The 15,743-nt window shown below is 53.0% G+C and overlaps 2 protein-coding genes across 2 annotated transcripts; one reads left to right on the top strand and one right to left on the bottom strand.

Annotated features, from left to right (window-relative positions):
* Nucleotides 1-1,035: 1,035 nt before the first annotated feature.
* DUOXA1 (dual oxidase maturation factor 1) lies at nucleotides 1,036-5,638 on the top strand. The gene is made up of 6 exons (XM_010180948.1): nucleotides 1,036-1,182; nucleotides 2,088-2,145; nucleotides 2,724-2,858; nucleotides 3,012-3,225; nucleotides 4,402-4,616; nucleotides 5,424-5,638. The coding sequence occupies exons 1-6, from the start codon at nucleotides 1,036-1,038 to the stop codon at nucleotides 5,636-5,638; spliced, it is 984 nt and encodes a 327-aa protein (XP_010179250.1).
* Nucleotides 5,639-10,859: 5,221 nt separating this feature from the next.
* Nucleotides 10,860-15,490, bottom strand: DUOXA2 (dual oxidase maturation factor 2). Its single transcript, XM_010180949.1, has 6 exons — nucleotides 15,344-15,490; nucleotides 15,147-15,204; nucleotides 13,221-13,355; nucleotides 12,817-13,030; nucleotides 11,513-11,727; nucleotides 10,860-11,059 (listed from the first exon to the last, which is right to left on the bottom strand). The coding sequence occupies exons 1-6, from the start codon at nucleotides 15,488-15,490 to the stop codon at nucleotides 10,860-10,862; spliced, it is 969 nt and encodes a 322-aa protein (XP_010179251.1).
* Nucleotides 15,491-15,743: the final 253 nt, after the last annotated feature.

Below are 15,743 nucleotides of genomic sequence, written 5' to 3'. Positions count from 1 at the left end.
CTGCCCTGGGGCTCATCAGGAACGCGGCAAGGGGACGATTGGCCGTGGGTAAAGCTGCCCCATCCAGTCGCCTCTGGAGGCGGGCACCGCAAAAAATCCTGGGAGAAATACAACCTTGACACGCCGGGCTGGCTTCTCGCCCGCAGCCAGGGAGGCAGCGTGGGCAGGGAGGCAGCGTCCCAGAGCACACCGCAGCGCTGCACCGCAGCCAGCCCTCGGGATCGGCCACAGCAGAGGTAGGCTCAGCGCGGCAACGGGGGCACGGGTGTTTCTGCAGCTGCTATTGGGACAGTCCCCACTCCCGGGGGATGCTGAGCAGCCCTTTCCTAGCAGGGAAGTGTCTCGGCCAAGTGCCCTGACAAAAACCACAGCCAGCTTCCTGAGCGGCACTCCTCTGCCTGCACGACATTGCTTCCAGCCAGTTCCTGGGACAGAGGGTTGGCAGATGGTGATTTGGACCCTGCTGCCAGGGACAGGTAGTTTCTCTGTACCCTCTGGGTCACTCCTGTTTCCTTGGGTGGTGAGGGGTTTCCTCCACCCAGGACTCAGCGAGGAGCAGCCCAGTGGTGCACAGCTTGTGTTTGTGCAGTGATTCACCAAGCACCCCAAGCAAAACACCCGCAAGCAGAAGCTGAGCTGTTTGATGAAGAGCTGAACCAGGGAAGATGGGAGCACAGGCAAGAGACCAGGGGTTGAGAACATGCAGAGGAGAGGAGTGAGAGGCCTCGCAATGCATGCACATATTGCTGTCGCATCCTGGGGACAACCTACGCATTGCAGTGGATGCCCTAGGGTCTCCAAACCTGCTTTGCTCTGGGATGTGCCCTGGGGAGATGGAGGGCTTCCGTGGGAGTTGATGCCTCAGTATTTGCTCAGATGCAGCACTGCAGTGTGCATGGGCACTGGGGATGCACACACAGCTGTGCCTGGGACAAGCAGCATGCTGGTAAATGGGCAGGAGAAGGCTGGGTGGAGTGGAAGTGTGGAAGTGATTTTTCTCCCTGATGTGTCTCTAGTGCCACCCCAGGCAGCAGGATGACACTGTGGAACGGCTCCTTCCCCTTCTACCCCGGCACCAAGGCATGCTTCCCATTCAACACCACCCAGACTGTCATTGTCTCCATCTTCCTCTCCATGTTGGCCACTTTCATCATCATCCTGCCGGGGATCCGGGGCAGGGGGGTAAGTGGAGGCGCTGGGGGAGCTCAGCTTTCTGGTCCCTGCCCTGTGCATCCCTCATGCCTTCTCCTTCCCAGCCTCAAAAATAAACCTGGAGAGCAAACATGCCCACAGGTTGATGGCCAGGGATTTAGCATCTCTGGTGAGCCATGGGGGTGAGGTCCAGCCCAACCCAGCATGTAGCCCCATGCCCAAAACACAGTAAACTCCACCATCCCAAATTTACAAGGTGCCCAGAGCTGAGCTTGGCTGGATTTTGCTGTGAGCAAGCACAAGTGATTTCGCAGGAGTGGAAAAATAGGGCGAGGATCAAAGATCTCACTCCACCTTTCCTGAAACACCAATAAAGAAGGAGGTGTGCACCATGCATGTCCCAACACTGCTAGGTGGCAGTGGCCAACCAGCCCCACTGCAAGCCCACTGCTCGCGCTCTGAGTACTTGTTGCATGCTTCGTTTTGCAGTGGGGCTGGCTGAGAGATGTCTCGGGGGGGGGGGGGGGCGAGAGGTGTTCCGGGGGGGGGGGGGAACTCCTGTCTGCTGCTTCTGTCTCCAGCTGTGGCCAGCTGCCAACACATCCAAACATGTGAGGTTTGGATAAGTGTGGAAGTCCCAGCTCAGAGTTATTCAAGGGGAGAAAGGAGACAGCACGGCTTTCCTGAATGAGCTATTTTGACCTTCTTGCTTTGCCCAGATGTCCCTGCTGCCTCCCCCCACCCCACAGCAGAGATGCCCCAGCCATGTGTGCCCCTCCATGCCACCTGGCTGCAAAGCCCATGGGGTGACTCTCCAGGGGAGGTACAGGCCTGTTTCTCACTGGCTGACATTTCTAACTTACATGTTTGATGCTGAGGTCCCCATGGCAAAATCTGATTGAGATCTGGTCCCCCCAAATGCTTACTCCTTGCAGCGACTCTTCTGGTTCCTGCGGGTGGTGACGGGACTCTTCGTGGGAGCGGTGGTCCTCAGTGAGTACCATGGTCCGGGGAGGAATACTCAGGGATGCCCAAGACATGGGGGACGGAGAAGCAAGACAAGAGCAGCCAAGTGGCGAGTCCAGACTGCAGAATGAGTTTATGAGGAAGACCGACCCCTGTCTGTGTCTGGGACCTGGCTCCAACAAGCCGTGGGAGATGCAAGAACCCATCTGTCTCCTCTCTGAAGGCTGGCAGGCACATGCACAGACCACCTCCAGGGCAGTGACTGAAAGCCCACCACCAACAGTCAGGAGACCCAGACAAGTTGGCAGGTGCTTAGACAAGAATCAGTGCCTGGACAATGCCCACACATCAGCCTCACTGCCTGTAGGGCTAGGGACTGCACTAGGTCTGAGGAGAAACCAACCCAAGTGGGGCTTTCAGTGTCATGGGTCAGGGTTGAAGTCGGGGAAGGACAAACAAGGCTTCTGTTTCTTGAGGCTCACAAACCACACCTTGCACTTGGGAGGGGGTAGATGATGCTCAGGCCACGGTGACCATCATGGCAGGTGTTTCCAGCACTAGATGTCTTGCCACCAGGCCATGACTAACCTTTGAAGTCTTCACAGCCATACAGTTCACCAGGGACTGGGAGACTGGCTGGGTGACAGCAAACACCTCCTACAAGTCCTTCAGCCGTGCCCTGGTGAATGCGGACATTGGGCTGCACATTGGGCTGATGGGGGTGAACGTCACACTGGCGGGTGAGTGCCTATCACAACAGGAGGGGATTGAGTACAAATTTGGCAGCCATATACCTGGGAACTGTGGCTTGTGGGCTCTCAGGCCCCCACACCAGGAAGTCTTGGAGCTGCCTCCAAGGCTGACAAAGGTCCTTAGTCTTCATCATCTGGCAGGCAACCCAGTGAACCAGGTCAACGAGACCATCAACTACAACGAGCACTTTGCCTGGAGCTTCGATGCAGACTATGACCACAGCTACGGTGAAGGGCTGGAGAGGGGGCTGCCCAGCCCCATCCTCTACGTGGCGGAGAAGTTCACCACGCAAAGCCCCTGCGGCATGCACAGGCAGTACCGCATCTCTGGCCGCTACGCATCCCTCACACTGTGGTAAGTTAGAGCAAGAGGTCAGCCTTATCTCTGCTCAGTGGGGAAGTGAAAAGATGCTCATGCTTCCTGCCCAACCCACCTTCCCAGAGTCCTCTTCTGTGACCGCTGCCCTAATGTGCAAAATTACAGTTGGAAGAAAATGATTCTTCATTTAAAAGAAAGCAGATGCAACTCTGTGGCGCTTGCAGTGCCAAGTCCTCTCTCAAGCAAGATGCAGACCTTCAGTAAGACCAGCCATGGAGGATTCCTTTTGCATGCCCAAGAGGGCATGAGACCTGCTGGTGGAGAGCGGGAGGGACCATCAAGAACAGTGCTCAGAGGCTGACTTGTGGTGTAAAGCTGAGAGCCCTTTTGTGTGTTGTGATTGTGGAGTCTCGTAGCATCCCCACTTGTCTCAGAGGTCACAGGAAAGGCACTGGAGGGAAGAGTGGCTCTTGCAATCCCCCCAGTGAATGTAGGCTCCAGGTCACTCTCCACATCTTTTTTGTTTTCAGGAAAAATAACTAGCCCTGCCCAAACCTTCCTGCTCTTAAGAAGAGGTATTTCAAGGCAGTCATACTGATGTAAACATAGTTTTTGTTATTATTCTCTGAATCAGAACAATTTGTTAGGTTCACCTCCCCAGTAAGCTAAAGCCAAATCCCATGCACAGAGCAGGGATGGGAGCTGGGTTCGTTCCAGGTGCTGAATCAAATGTGGGCACGGCTCGCGTCATTCTCCAAACAAAAGTTTTCCTTGTTGCCATTCTCCTTTTGAACAGGATGGGAACTACCTGGTAGCAGCCAGTTGCATAGAACCACAAGAGTTAGAGAGAGTTAAATTGGAGGGACCTACAGAGGCTTCTATTCCAGTTCTCCTGCTCAGAGCAGGGCTGACATTAAAGCCATATCAAGGTGCTAGGGGCTTCATGAAGGTCAACACTGAATGCATCCAGCCATAGAGATCCCTCTCTACCACTGTGGGACCTGTCCCACAGCTCCATGATCCATGCAGTTACAGAATCGTTTAGGTTGGAAGGGACCTCCTTAGGTCAGCTTGTCCAGCCCCAATGCTCAAACAAGCCCAGCTAGAGGAGGTTGCCCAAGCCTGCATCCCTCCACTGGGATGTGGAGAGGAAACCTTAAGAACAGACTCCAAGCCTGGCGCCTTCTGCTCATTTTCATGGTCCTTTCACAGGATGGCCTTTTGCATGTGGCTCATTTCCGTCCTGCTGTTCTCCATGCCCATCCTGCTCTATGGTGGCTACATGCTCCTGCTCACTGCTGCGCTGATGCTCTTCTCACTGCTCTTCTTCTTCACTGCGAGGAACACGCCAAAGTGTCCCATCCAATTTGGCTCAGCTGCCCTGAAAACAGACTACGGTGGATCCTTTTGGTTGACGTTAGCAACAGGTGAGTGCTCAGCTTGCTCCTGGGGCTTTTGTTTTCCATCCCTGAAGTAGTGGTGCTCAGTGATGCCCCAACAGTGCCTCATCCCTTCTGTCTCCATTGCTGGTCACAGATTTTTTTTTTTTTTAATGACATACAAGAACTTAGGATGGCATCATCAAGACTGGGGGGGGGGGGGGGGTGGGGAGCTAAGCAGCCAGGAGATCTGAATGGCTGAAGTTATCTGCATGAAGGTGTGCCCAGAGGAGTGCCATGAACCACAGAGACAGGGAAAGACCTGGCCTAGAAGGACCTTCAGGGGTGTCTCTCCCAGTCCTTGCCCAGAGCAGAGCTAATCTCAAAGCCACATCAGCCTTCTTCAGTCTGGTGGTGGATGTCACCATGACTAGAGATCCCCTCTGCTTTTCAGGACCTGCCTCACAGCTGTCCCACTCACAGGCAGCAATTATTTCCTTTTATCAAACCAGAATTTCCCATGTGACAGTTTTGCACTTCTGAGAAGAGACTGGCTCTTTTTCAGCAGCAGAAGATGGCAACGAGGTCCCCCTGTAGAGTCCTCGTTTTCAGAATAGAGAAGCCTTTCCCCATACATGGTGGGCTCCAGCCCCAGCTCTCTTGGCCATCTGCACCAGCTCTTTTGTACTGGGGAGCCCAAACTGATGCCAGAGTCCAGATGTGGAGAGGGAGATAACACCTTCCCTTGACCTCCTGGGTCATCATCAGCCTTTGACCTGAGATCCAGATCTGGATGGGGCTGGGACACAGTGAGCTAACACATGCTAACGTGTCTCCCCATGCTGTGCATTGCAGGGCTGCTGTGCCTGCTGCTGGGATTGGGTGTCATCATCCTGAACTCAGTGCAGCCAGAGAAGCTGAAGCTTATCTTTAACCTGGATGAGGGAAAGGGAGAAGATGCGGAGGGGTGGGACAAGTCCTACCTGCCAGCCGAGCCCAGCTCCTCTGCGCAGGACATGCTGATGGTCCCCCTGGGTGAGCTTTGCGAGGTGACAGCCACGCGGCTGTAAGGCACTGCAGGGAGGCAGGGCAAAGCCCAAGGACACCCCTCCTGAATTCACACTCCAGTTCAATGCCAGCAGGAGCCCTGGTGGGAAGAGACACAACAAAAGCTGGGTGGTGAGAATATCCAAGTCTGGAAAGGTGTCTCAAATACAACAGTTTGCCCTCTTCTTTCTTTCTTTTTTTCTTTTTTTCCCTCCCTGTTGTTTTACTCACTTGCAGGTGCAAGAGCTTTTGGGTTGAGGAGAATCCATGCCCCATCCCTGGCTGTCCATTTACAGGCACTGGGCCTTTCCCCTTAGTCCATCCCCGACAAAGCCCAAGAGTCCTCCCTAAGATACAGAGGCTAAACCAGAACAACCTGGAGAGAAACCAAGTAACTGCAGATGCATAGATATGAAACCACAACAGCTCCCTCATCCTGAAGGCCCCTGAGAAGTCCCCTGTGCCCAGTGATGCTCTTCCCGTCAGCAGTCAGGAAGAGCGAGTGGAGCTGTGCTTACCAGGATGCCCTGTATCCAGCACCTCCTCTTAGTCTGGGATGAAGAGCAGGGTGGCAAGGAGGCTTATGATTTAGTAGCATGGTGGGTATCAGACCTTGGAAGTGTCCTGGATTTCAGAACCATCCTGACACCCCACAGCTCAAGTTTGATGTAAATCTGACATGTGTTGGGCTGCACATCAGGCTGAAAACTGACACAGTCAGGGAGTTGGTTGGTTGGTTGGTTCCTGCTTCTTACAGGGCTTATAAACATCTTGAACCACTGCCACCAGCCTGTGAGCAGCCTGTGAGTTAGTGGTGCTCTCGCAGCCCTCTGAAAGGAAGACAAATTGTTTCAGTGGGAGGGAAGGAGAGAAGGAGATAGGAATGAAGGTGCTGCCATGCCCTGGAGAGCAGCTGTAATCAATTAGCAAGAGGTGAGCATCACACCTGGTCTGAGAGGCTTGGTTTCCTCCTGCTCAGCTGTGGAAATATGCGTGTCATAGGGTACGCAATGTGGAAATCCTGCACACCCAAGGTGGATGCAGCCACCCACTCCTAGCTGCTGACAGCTAGCAGGTACCTTGCCCACGCAGGGAGGGAGGGGATGGAGCACATTTCAGGTTTGCACCCCTTAAACTCTGTGCAGGTTTTGCAACATTTTTTTCTCTTTTGTGCTTTACTTATTTTCCTGTTTATCTCAATAAAAAAGTTGGACCTGGATTTTCCTCTTGTCTGTTGACAGAGTCATCCTTCTGAGGGCTTGCAGGCTGAGGATGCTTTGTTGCTGTGACATGGCAGCCATAGGGAAGAGAAGAAGGCAAAGGCAGAGCCCTTTTGTGGTCTCATACGGGATATCTGACTACAGCTACTCAGCACCAGGCAATAGGCAAGTCAACATGCAGTAAATAGGGCGCAGAAGCATCCTCTTGCAAATGAGCAGGGGGAATATGGGAGGACTTTAGCTTCTGGGGTGACCCTGGGCATGTGGAAGATGTGATGGGAGCAATCTCCAGCCCAGCAGAGGGGTTTGCAGAGGGACCACCATTGGGTCAGGCCCCCTGGGGAGAGGGTGCTCAGACATTACGTCCTGCCCCATCCCACTCTAGATGGAAGAGCCTTCAATGAGGACCTAGAGGACCCAACAGACATTTAAAAACAGGGTAGAGTTGAACTCCTTGGGATTGGAAGACTTCATCCAGGATGTTCCCAATGACATCTACCAGGAGATACTTCAGCCTACAGATGGATGAGGTCCAAGGTACAACAAACCACTTTTGTTTATTGAATTGAAATTCACCCATCATAAGCCTCTGCCTTTCCCTGGTGTGTTCCCCCATGCAGCCCAGCCTGTGGGGCAGCGGAGGGTGCAGCTCTGCTGCCTGCTAGATAGCATGGTGGCTGCATGTCCTGGTGCAATGAGTGCCTCCAGGCATGGGGACCACAGTCCAACCAGAACCTCAGGCTTTACTTTCTGAGATGCTTATATGGTGTTTGCTCCATTGCTGGCACTGACTTTCTGGTTTGATGCCAGATTCCCTGGACAGCGTGGGACCAGAAGCAGCCTGGGCCGAGAGCCAGGGATTTAACAGCAATTATTTTATGTCTTGCTGTCCAACAATGGCTATGTCCAGCCAGGGAACTGAGCCAGGAGCTGTGGTTGATGGAGGAGGTAGGACCTGCAGCAGTACAACCCAGGGGCCATACAGCCACAGTTTATAGTGCATTTGAGGAAGCTGCTATGACAACAGGTAGTGAGGCAAAATAATCATCCCTGAGCAATGGCCCTTATGTGTGCACCTCCCTGTGGTGCCAAGGGAAGAAGTTCTCCACCTGCAAATCTCCTTGCAGGTGGCCAGTCCACATGACACTGCCAGTCCCTGGCTCTGCATGAGACACAACACGTGGCTGTGTCTCTATACCCCATCGTGTCATCATAGAATCACAGAATGATCTGGCCCAGAAGGGACCTTAAAGCTCCTTCAGTCCCACTGCTCTGTCATAGGCAGGGTCACCTTCCACTAGATCAGGTTGCTCAAAGACTTATCCAGCATTGCCTCTGCTCAACTAGCCCCATGGAGGCCCTGGTGCAGAAATCCCTGCTGTCGCATGTTTGCTAGGAAGTACACAAGACACACAGAGATCTGGTGTCTCTGTGCTTCAAAGACATCTAAATTTTATTATATTTTGTGTGTTTGGGTTCATGTCTCTGTCTCTCTGATGTGACAGGCCAAAGTTTTTCTTCTGATGAAGATGCCATTGGGGGCAATCATGCCTAAAAGCAGGAGACAAGGCTGGAGAGTGGCAGGTGTGGTGGCAGTAAGGATGGGAAACTCCTCATCCTCCTGTGGTTTCAGGGCATGGGATCTGTCCCACACCAGCCCAAATAACTTGTGGTTGGTTGTAGCGTCTCCCCATGATGCCTCTGTGCCTGACATGTCTGGACACAATAAAGACTCAATAAAAGATCCTTCTTTTCCTGAGGGAGTTTTGTTGGTTTAATCTTACGGCTTTTGTCCTGTGGCTCAGCTAGTTAAAGTCCTTTTGAGGCTCTCCTACATCCCTACAGCATCCTGCTCCTCACAACAAGGGTTTCTCAATGGCTCACCTTGACATATGCCAGGGAGCCTTTTACTTCCTTGGAGGCACCTATGCCAGGGCAGCTTCCCCCAGGGAGCTGGGGGGTTGCAAGAAGTCATCTGCAGATATGCCCCACAGTCCCTTGTTTAGAAACCAGCCCCCCAAAAGGGCCTGTTTTAAAGGCAGATGACAGTAGGTTGCACCCTATCTATTTTGAGGATAGAAAGGTTCTACAGAGGGATATGGACAGGTTGGATCAGTGGACTGAGGCCATTCATATGAGGTTCAACAAGGCCAAGTGCCAGATCCTGCACTTGGGTCACAACAACCCCATGCAGCGTTGGAGGCTTGGGGATGAGTGGCTGGAGAGCAACCTGCAGGAGAAGGACCTGAGGGTGCTGGTTGACAACCGACTGAACATGAGCCAGCAGTGTGCCCAGGTGGTCAAGAAGGCCAACAACATCCTGGCCTGTATCAGAAATAGTGTGCCCAGCAGGACCAGGGCAGTGATCCTTCCTCTGTCTTGGGCACTGGTAAGGCCACCTCTCAAATCCTGCGTTCAGTTTTGGGCCCCTCACTCCAAGAAGGACATTGAGGGGCTGGAGTGTGTCCAGAGAAGGGCAAGAAAGCTGGGAAGGGGTCTGGAGCACAAGAATTCTTAGGAGCAGCTGAGGGAACCGTAGGGGATCAACCTGGAGAAAAGGAGGCTGAGGAGAGACCTTATCACCCTCTACAACTCCCTGAAAGGAGAAGGTAGTGGAGGGGGGGGGGGAGGAGGAAAGTCTCTTCCCCAAAGGAAAAGGTGCTAGGATGAGAAAAATTTGCCTCAAGTTGTGCCGAGGGAGGTTTAGACTGGATATTAGGAAAGATTTTTTCACCAAAAGGGTTGTCAAGCACTGAACGGGCTGCCCAGGGAAGTGGTGGAGTCACCATCCCTGGAGGGATTTAGGAAACGGGGAGATGAGGTGCTTAGGGACATGGTTGAGTGGTGGAGTTGGTAGTGCTAGGTTAATGGTTGGACTCAATGACGTTAAAGGTCTTTTCCAACCTAAACAATTCTATGATTCTATGAGAGGAGTGCGTTTTAAACAAAGTTTTATTGAAAATAATAATTATTGCACATAACAAATCACATTAGTGCAACACAGCTATCCTGTGAAAGAAATAAATTACTTATGAGTGAGAGTCTTTTCTCAGAAAGAAAAAAGCCAAAACACTGAATTATGCCCTTTATAATTGATTGTACCGAAGCTGCCCAGGTCTCCAGCATTCAGATATGATGATCTCTTTGTGCCAGCCCATGAAGACTTCATCAGGCCAGTGGGTTTGGTGCCAAAGCCCATCTTCTGTTTGTATTAACGCAGCTTGATATACTTCATTTCTCATCTCGGGTGGTTCTGACTCCTGGCTTCAAGCTTGTGTTTTGTGGTGAGTCCAGCCAGCCCAGGTGAGCTCCAGCTGGATGAGAGTGATTTCGTTCTTCCCTCTCCTTCCATTTCTGTGGCATCTTTTTGGCCCACACTAGGCTACAAGTCTCACCTAATAAAGCCCAAGTTATAAAGTGAAATTAATCACATCACCACATGCCCCCAGCAAACTCCATCACATGTCTACTCATTCTTTATCTCTGGAGCAGTTTTATTACTCTAGCTCATGCAGCATCCAGCCTGAAGCAGTTTGGGTCTGGCTTTTCTAGTTATGCCTAAAGGTCCACACTAAACATCAGTGCTTGAGAAAGAAATAAGCAGGTTTAATCACCAGCTTTTGGACTTGTGCATGCTCCTCATGAGAAATCTCACCAGTGAGCTCCGTTTCTGGTGCGGGAGCTGGCCATCAGAGACTCCCTGTACCAAGCTGTGCCAAGGCATGAGGCAAGAAGGGCTTTTCTCCAGAGATCCTCAGTTGAGTGTGGCACTCAAGTCACTGGAGCTGAGAGCTGCTGCGATGGCAGCCTGCTGGCTCTCTGCAAAGCCTGCCCTTTTCTAGAAGGCATGGTCAGGGAGGCAGAGTCTGAAAATGTACTTTTCAGCAAGTACCCATCCCAGCATGGACTTGTGCACTCTTCAAAGGCAGTTGGACGGGGAAATGGATCTCTAGGGGCATGAAGAAGGATTTGTGCTCTGTCGTTCCAGGCCCACCTTCAGGGAAGGGGTGGGAAAAACTTTCTTCTAGATGCTCTTGAGGCTGAGTTTGGAGGGTTGAGAAGGAGAGGATCCTTTGTTCACAAAACGAGGGTTGACGTACACTTCAGCCATCTCCTGGTACTCCTCTGCTTGGTCCTCTTGGAGATCGAAGAAAGTTTTCAGTAGGTCCAAGTTGAAGTAGTGCAGTGCGACAACAGTGGTCCCAGTCACAAAACAGAGCAAGCCTGGAAGACAAAATGCCCTCTGAGAGTGTTCCTGTAAACACCAGCACACTTCCCACCCTACACCCCTCCTCTGATGGTCCTCTGCCAGGGCACAATGCCTTCTCTATGGAAGATGGCCTTCTACTGTATGCAGTGGCTTCAGCTGCTGTGCTGAGCATCTTAAAACCCAGGCATGGGTCTTAAAACCCAGGCAAGTGATCCTCATCTTCTTGCATTACTGCACCTCAGGGACTAAATATCCCTCCAGCACCCCTGAGATGGGGATGGTGTTCCCACTTCTGCCAGCCCTCTCCACACCTCTACCAGGATCTGATTTGCCAAGGCACAGGCTGGGGCTCTGTTGGGCCACACTCCCTGAGCTCTGTCACCTCCATTTCTGGGGAGAAAGCACTGGGACTTTTGCACACCCAGAGGGACAAGATGGTGTGTCCTGATGTAACTTGGTGTCCTTACCAATCGCTAGTGTGAGCCAGAAAGATCCACCATAGCCTGTACGCAGGGTTACAGTTCCAAACTGGATAGGGCACATTGGGGAGTTCCTCACAGTGGAGAATGAGAGCAGTGAAAAGATCATGAAGGCCCCTGTGACTAGAAGCATGTAACCTCCATAGACTACGACGGGCATGGAGAAGAGCATGTTGGAGATGAGCCATGCACAAAAGGCCACCCTGGAGACAAGAGAAGACCAGCAGATGAGTTGTGCAATTGCCACAGACTGGGATGCTCTATTTGAGGATTTCCAAATGAGAGGAGGAGTCTGGGCTCCAGCTTTCATTGTATGAGGCCAAGGAGCTCTGTGGGCAGGGTCGGGTGATCTTTAGCCTCCCAGGCTGAGCAAGCAGATGCGCAATGCTCACACTGCTACATCCAGAAGGCAGAAGCTCCAGATTTCCTCATCCCATTGCTCAGCCCATGTAGCAGCCTCAAGAAGGCCATGGCAGCCCATTCAGTGTATCTAGACCATCTCAGCTCCCTGCCCTTCCATGTGTGGGGCAGTGCAGACCCCAGAGAGCAGTACACAGGACTGGAATAATTGCAGAAGCAGGCATAAGTCATTTGCAGCAGCTGTAAACTTGACTGAGGAGCTGGCTGACAGGGGAAGACTTCAGCTATGGACCAGGAGCTCTTGCTCCATTGCATTGCCAAGCCCCTTTCCTAGCTTCTAAATCCCTGCTGTCAAACCCAGAGCAGCGGGAACAGCACTGCAGTGGCCCCTGCCCTCCCCAACTCATGGTAGAGGGGACCATCTCCTGACAGCTGTGAACCAGCTTTCTCTCAGCCCAAGTGAGAAGCAACACATTGCCACCCAGCAAATCCCGCTAAAGAGTCGAGATCAATACCACAGTAACAGCATCTGGTCCCACTCCCATTCATTAAATATCCTCAACAGATGGCAATGGGAGAGTTCTGCACGTGCCCATGGGCCACCAAGAACAGCAGCTCCAGCTCCCTCCACAGGGATGGATCCTTGCTGTCATCATCACATCACACCAGGGATCTACACCACATTCCTCTCTCCTGTGCCCAGTCCTGATGGAGTTGATCAGCAGAGAGAACCAGGACCTCCTATCTGCTCACCCCAAGGTGGCTACCGGGCCACCAGTTTGACCGCAAACCTTGCAGAGGCCCCTCCACACACATGGTTTTCCCTCTGGCAGCACACAGTCACCATCCATCTCAGAAGACTAGGGACAAGGCAGCAGAGCCCTTCCCAATCCTTGCATCTTCCCTGCCAGCACCAGGAGAGGAAGGCTCACCAGAGAGTGGCAGATGCATAGTGGCTGGAGATGCGGTACTGCCTGTGCATGCTGCAGGGGCTTTGCGTGGTGAACTTCTCCGCCACATAGAGGATGGGGCTGGGCAGCCCCCTCTCCAGCCCTTCACCATAGCTGTGGTCGTAGTCTGCATCAAAGCTCCAGGCAAAGTGCTCGTTGTAGTTGATGGTCTCGTTGACCTGGTTCACTGGGTTGCCTGCAGGAGGCAGAAGACCAAGGTCATACTGTGTCCCAGCAGTCTGGGCACTGCCAGCTGGTAACGCAGACACCCCAGGGACAGCAGGATCCCAGGAGCCTCCACAGAGACCAAGGCCACCCAGAGAGCACTTGGAGACCTCCTGGGGCTGCGGTCACTCCACAGCTGCAGACGGCGACATCAGACTCACCCATGAGCGTTACATTCACCCCTGCCAGGCCGACGTGCAGCCCAATGTCTCCCTTCACCAGGGCACGGCTGAAGGACTTGTAGGAGGTGTTTACTGTCACCCAGCCAGTCTCCCAGTCTCCGGTGAACTGAACGGCTGCCAGGGAAAGCAAATCTGGGTTTAAAGAGGGGCTTGGTCTTCGGCTTTGCTGTGCTCAAGGGGGATCACGGTTGAGCGCAAATGGTGGTGTTCCCACTGCCAAGGAGTGTAAGGAAGGCCGGTGAGCTGACTCAGCCACTAAGGACATGTCTCAACCAGCTCCCACGCCCTGGCAGAGCTCATGTGCTCCCCTTGCTGAGCATCCACTCCCTCAGTCTGGAAGTGGGGGAGCTCAGTTACACAGGGACGAACCTCATGATCTGACTCCTCCTTGGAAGTCCTCTCTGGGACTTCCCTGCAAGTTCCCCACCACGGCGAGCACCGCACCCCCCAGGGACAGGAAATGAGCTCGCTCCTCAGCCTCGGGAACAGGGGTGAGTTTCATTAGAAATATTAAGTTCCTTGGATCACACTGTTAATGAACAGTGAAGATCACTGTCAAATGGAGGCAGTAGAGAGGGGTGGCGAGTGCTGTCAGAGCTCTGCTAGCAATTTCAGCTTGGGAAAAAGAAAATTTGGAACATTTCTGCTATACACTTTTTTGGAACAAAGTATCCTTTTCTGAAACTCTTTCACTTTGCAGTGGGCTTAGTTTTCCAGCACTGACATGAGCTGAAAGTGAAGGTAAGAGTTTAATCTCAGGCTAAACAAGACCTTTTAAACCTGCTCAAAAGTAAGTTTGGCTGCCAAAACAACTTGTGAGGGCACTGATCCAGTAGCAGCTCTGCAGGAATGTTTGCTAGCTGCAGGGCTGAGCGTGCCCTGCTGCTGCCAGACAGAAAACCTGACGCTGGCTTTAAAACAATTAATTCCTCCTGTGTGCCCAAGCAGCACCCAGCTGCATCCTTGTAAGGAGAGAGGCACTGGATGGCTCTCCAGGGCTGAGTGCGTTAAGGATGTGGAGCAAGCCCTGACCTCTACCCAACTGCCATTTCAAGCCTGGCACCATGTACCTGCAGTTCTGGTGGCATCTCCCAGCATCTGGACAGCCCTAGGCAAGGGGTGGCCACTGCATGCCAGACTGGTCCATGGGCCAGCCATCAGAGTCCCATGGCTGGTCACAGTCTGGCTATCTACTTCTATCACCTGGTCCAATAGCGGACTAGGTCATTTAGGCTGTGCTTCATCATCCCTCTCCAAGCAGTCTTGTAATCCACCCTGTCCTTCACAGCGGGTGAGTTCCTTTGATTTAGGGTCAGGGCTGGTTGCTCTTCCCATGTGGCATCTTATGACCTCTCGGTACATCTTTTGCTTCCACATCCTGTCACTCTGTCCGAGTTGGAAATCCTGCAGCCTGGTTTCCACCACCAATCCCATTTATTATGGAAGATTTCCTCATTTCAACTAAATCAAATCCTCTCCTTCATCACCTCCTGTCTTGCTCGTCACAGGGACCCTGTAAGGCTCCTCTCATCCTTCAAATGTGCCTGGCCGCAGCCTGAGCTGCTTGGCCACGCTCCCTCAGCTCAGGAGGGCTTGCACAGTCAGAGGAATATGGGCTGTGCAGCCCACCGGAGCTGGGGCTGTTCGGCTTCTGTGGTGCAGTTGCTGCCAGCAAAGCTCCCTCTCAGTTCAGAAGCAACCACAGGCACCTTCAGGTGCTCTTAGCCCCTGTGCCAGGGATAGGGAAGACCCTTTGGGAAGTTGTGTGACTGCTTTGCAGAGCAGGGGTACAGTGGATCCTGCACCAGGGCTGTGACCATCAGCTCACGTTTCCCAGACGCAGACCCTGCTCCAGGGTTTGATCTTGCCCCCAGACCCCCCCTCCGAGGGCTGCACAGCACTTACCGACAATCGCCACTCCCACAACAAGGCTGAGGAGAACCCGGAGAGTCCAGTACAGCCTCTGCGGGGAGAGAGGTGGGACATCAGGCAGGGAGGAACAGTCCCGACTGTCCTCTGGTCTCACCCCAAACTGGCTGGGTTGTCCCAGCACCCAAAACATGGGGAGCAGATACTCATCCCCAGGGAGAGGGGTCACGCACCACCCGTCCGCGGATGCCCGGGATGATGAGCAGGAAGCTGCAAGCAAATGTTAGGAAGACCACAATCACTATGATGGTCCTGACGTCGAACACGGAGACCTTCCTCTGCTGCGGGTAGAAGGGGTAGATGCCATCAAAAAGAGTCATCCTGCACCTCCAGGAGCCTGTGGGAGACAGGTGGTCACAGCAGGTACCTTGTGCTGCCCTGCCTGGCTGCCTCAAGCCCATGGTTGCCAGCTCTTGCTCAGCTCTGGAATAACCAGCTTCGGGAGGTCTACCTCAAAACTTCCTGGAGGGACAAGGAAATGTGACACAGCAAGGAAACAAGCAAGGTGAAATACTCCTTGGCAGAGAAACACACCACCCAAAAGCCCTCAGTAGAGGAGAGGAGGTGCCTGGG

This window comes from Mesitornis unicolor, unplaced genomic scaffold (assembly GCF_000695765.1).
Source record: "Mesitornis unicolor isolate BGI_N332 unplaced genomic scaffold, ASM69576v1 scaffold16303, whole genome shotgun sequence".
In the NCBI taxonomy this organism is placed as follows: domain Eukaryota; kingdom Metazoa; phylum Chordata; class Aves; order Mesitornithiformes; family Mesitornithidae; genus Mesitornis; species Mesitornis unicolor.
Note: the sequence above shows the minus strand (reverse complement) of the source record. Positions and strands in the feature narration are given on the sequence as shown.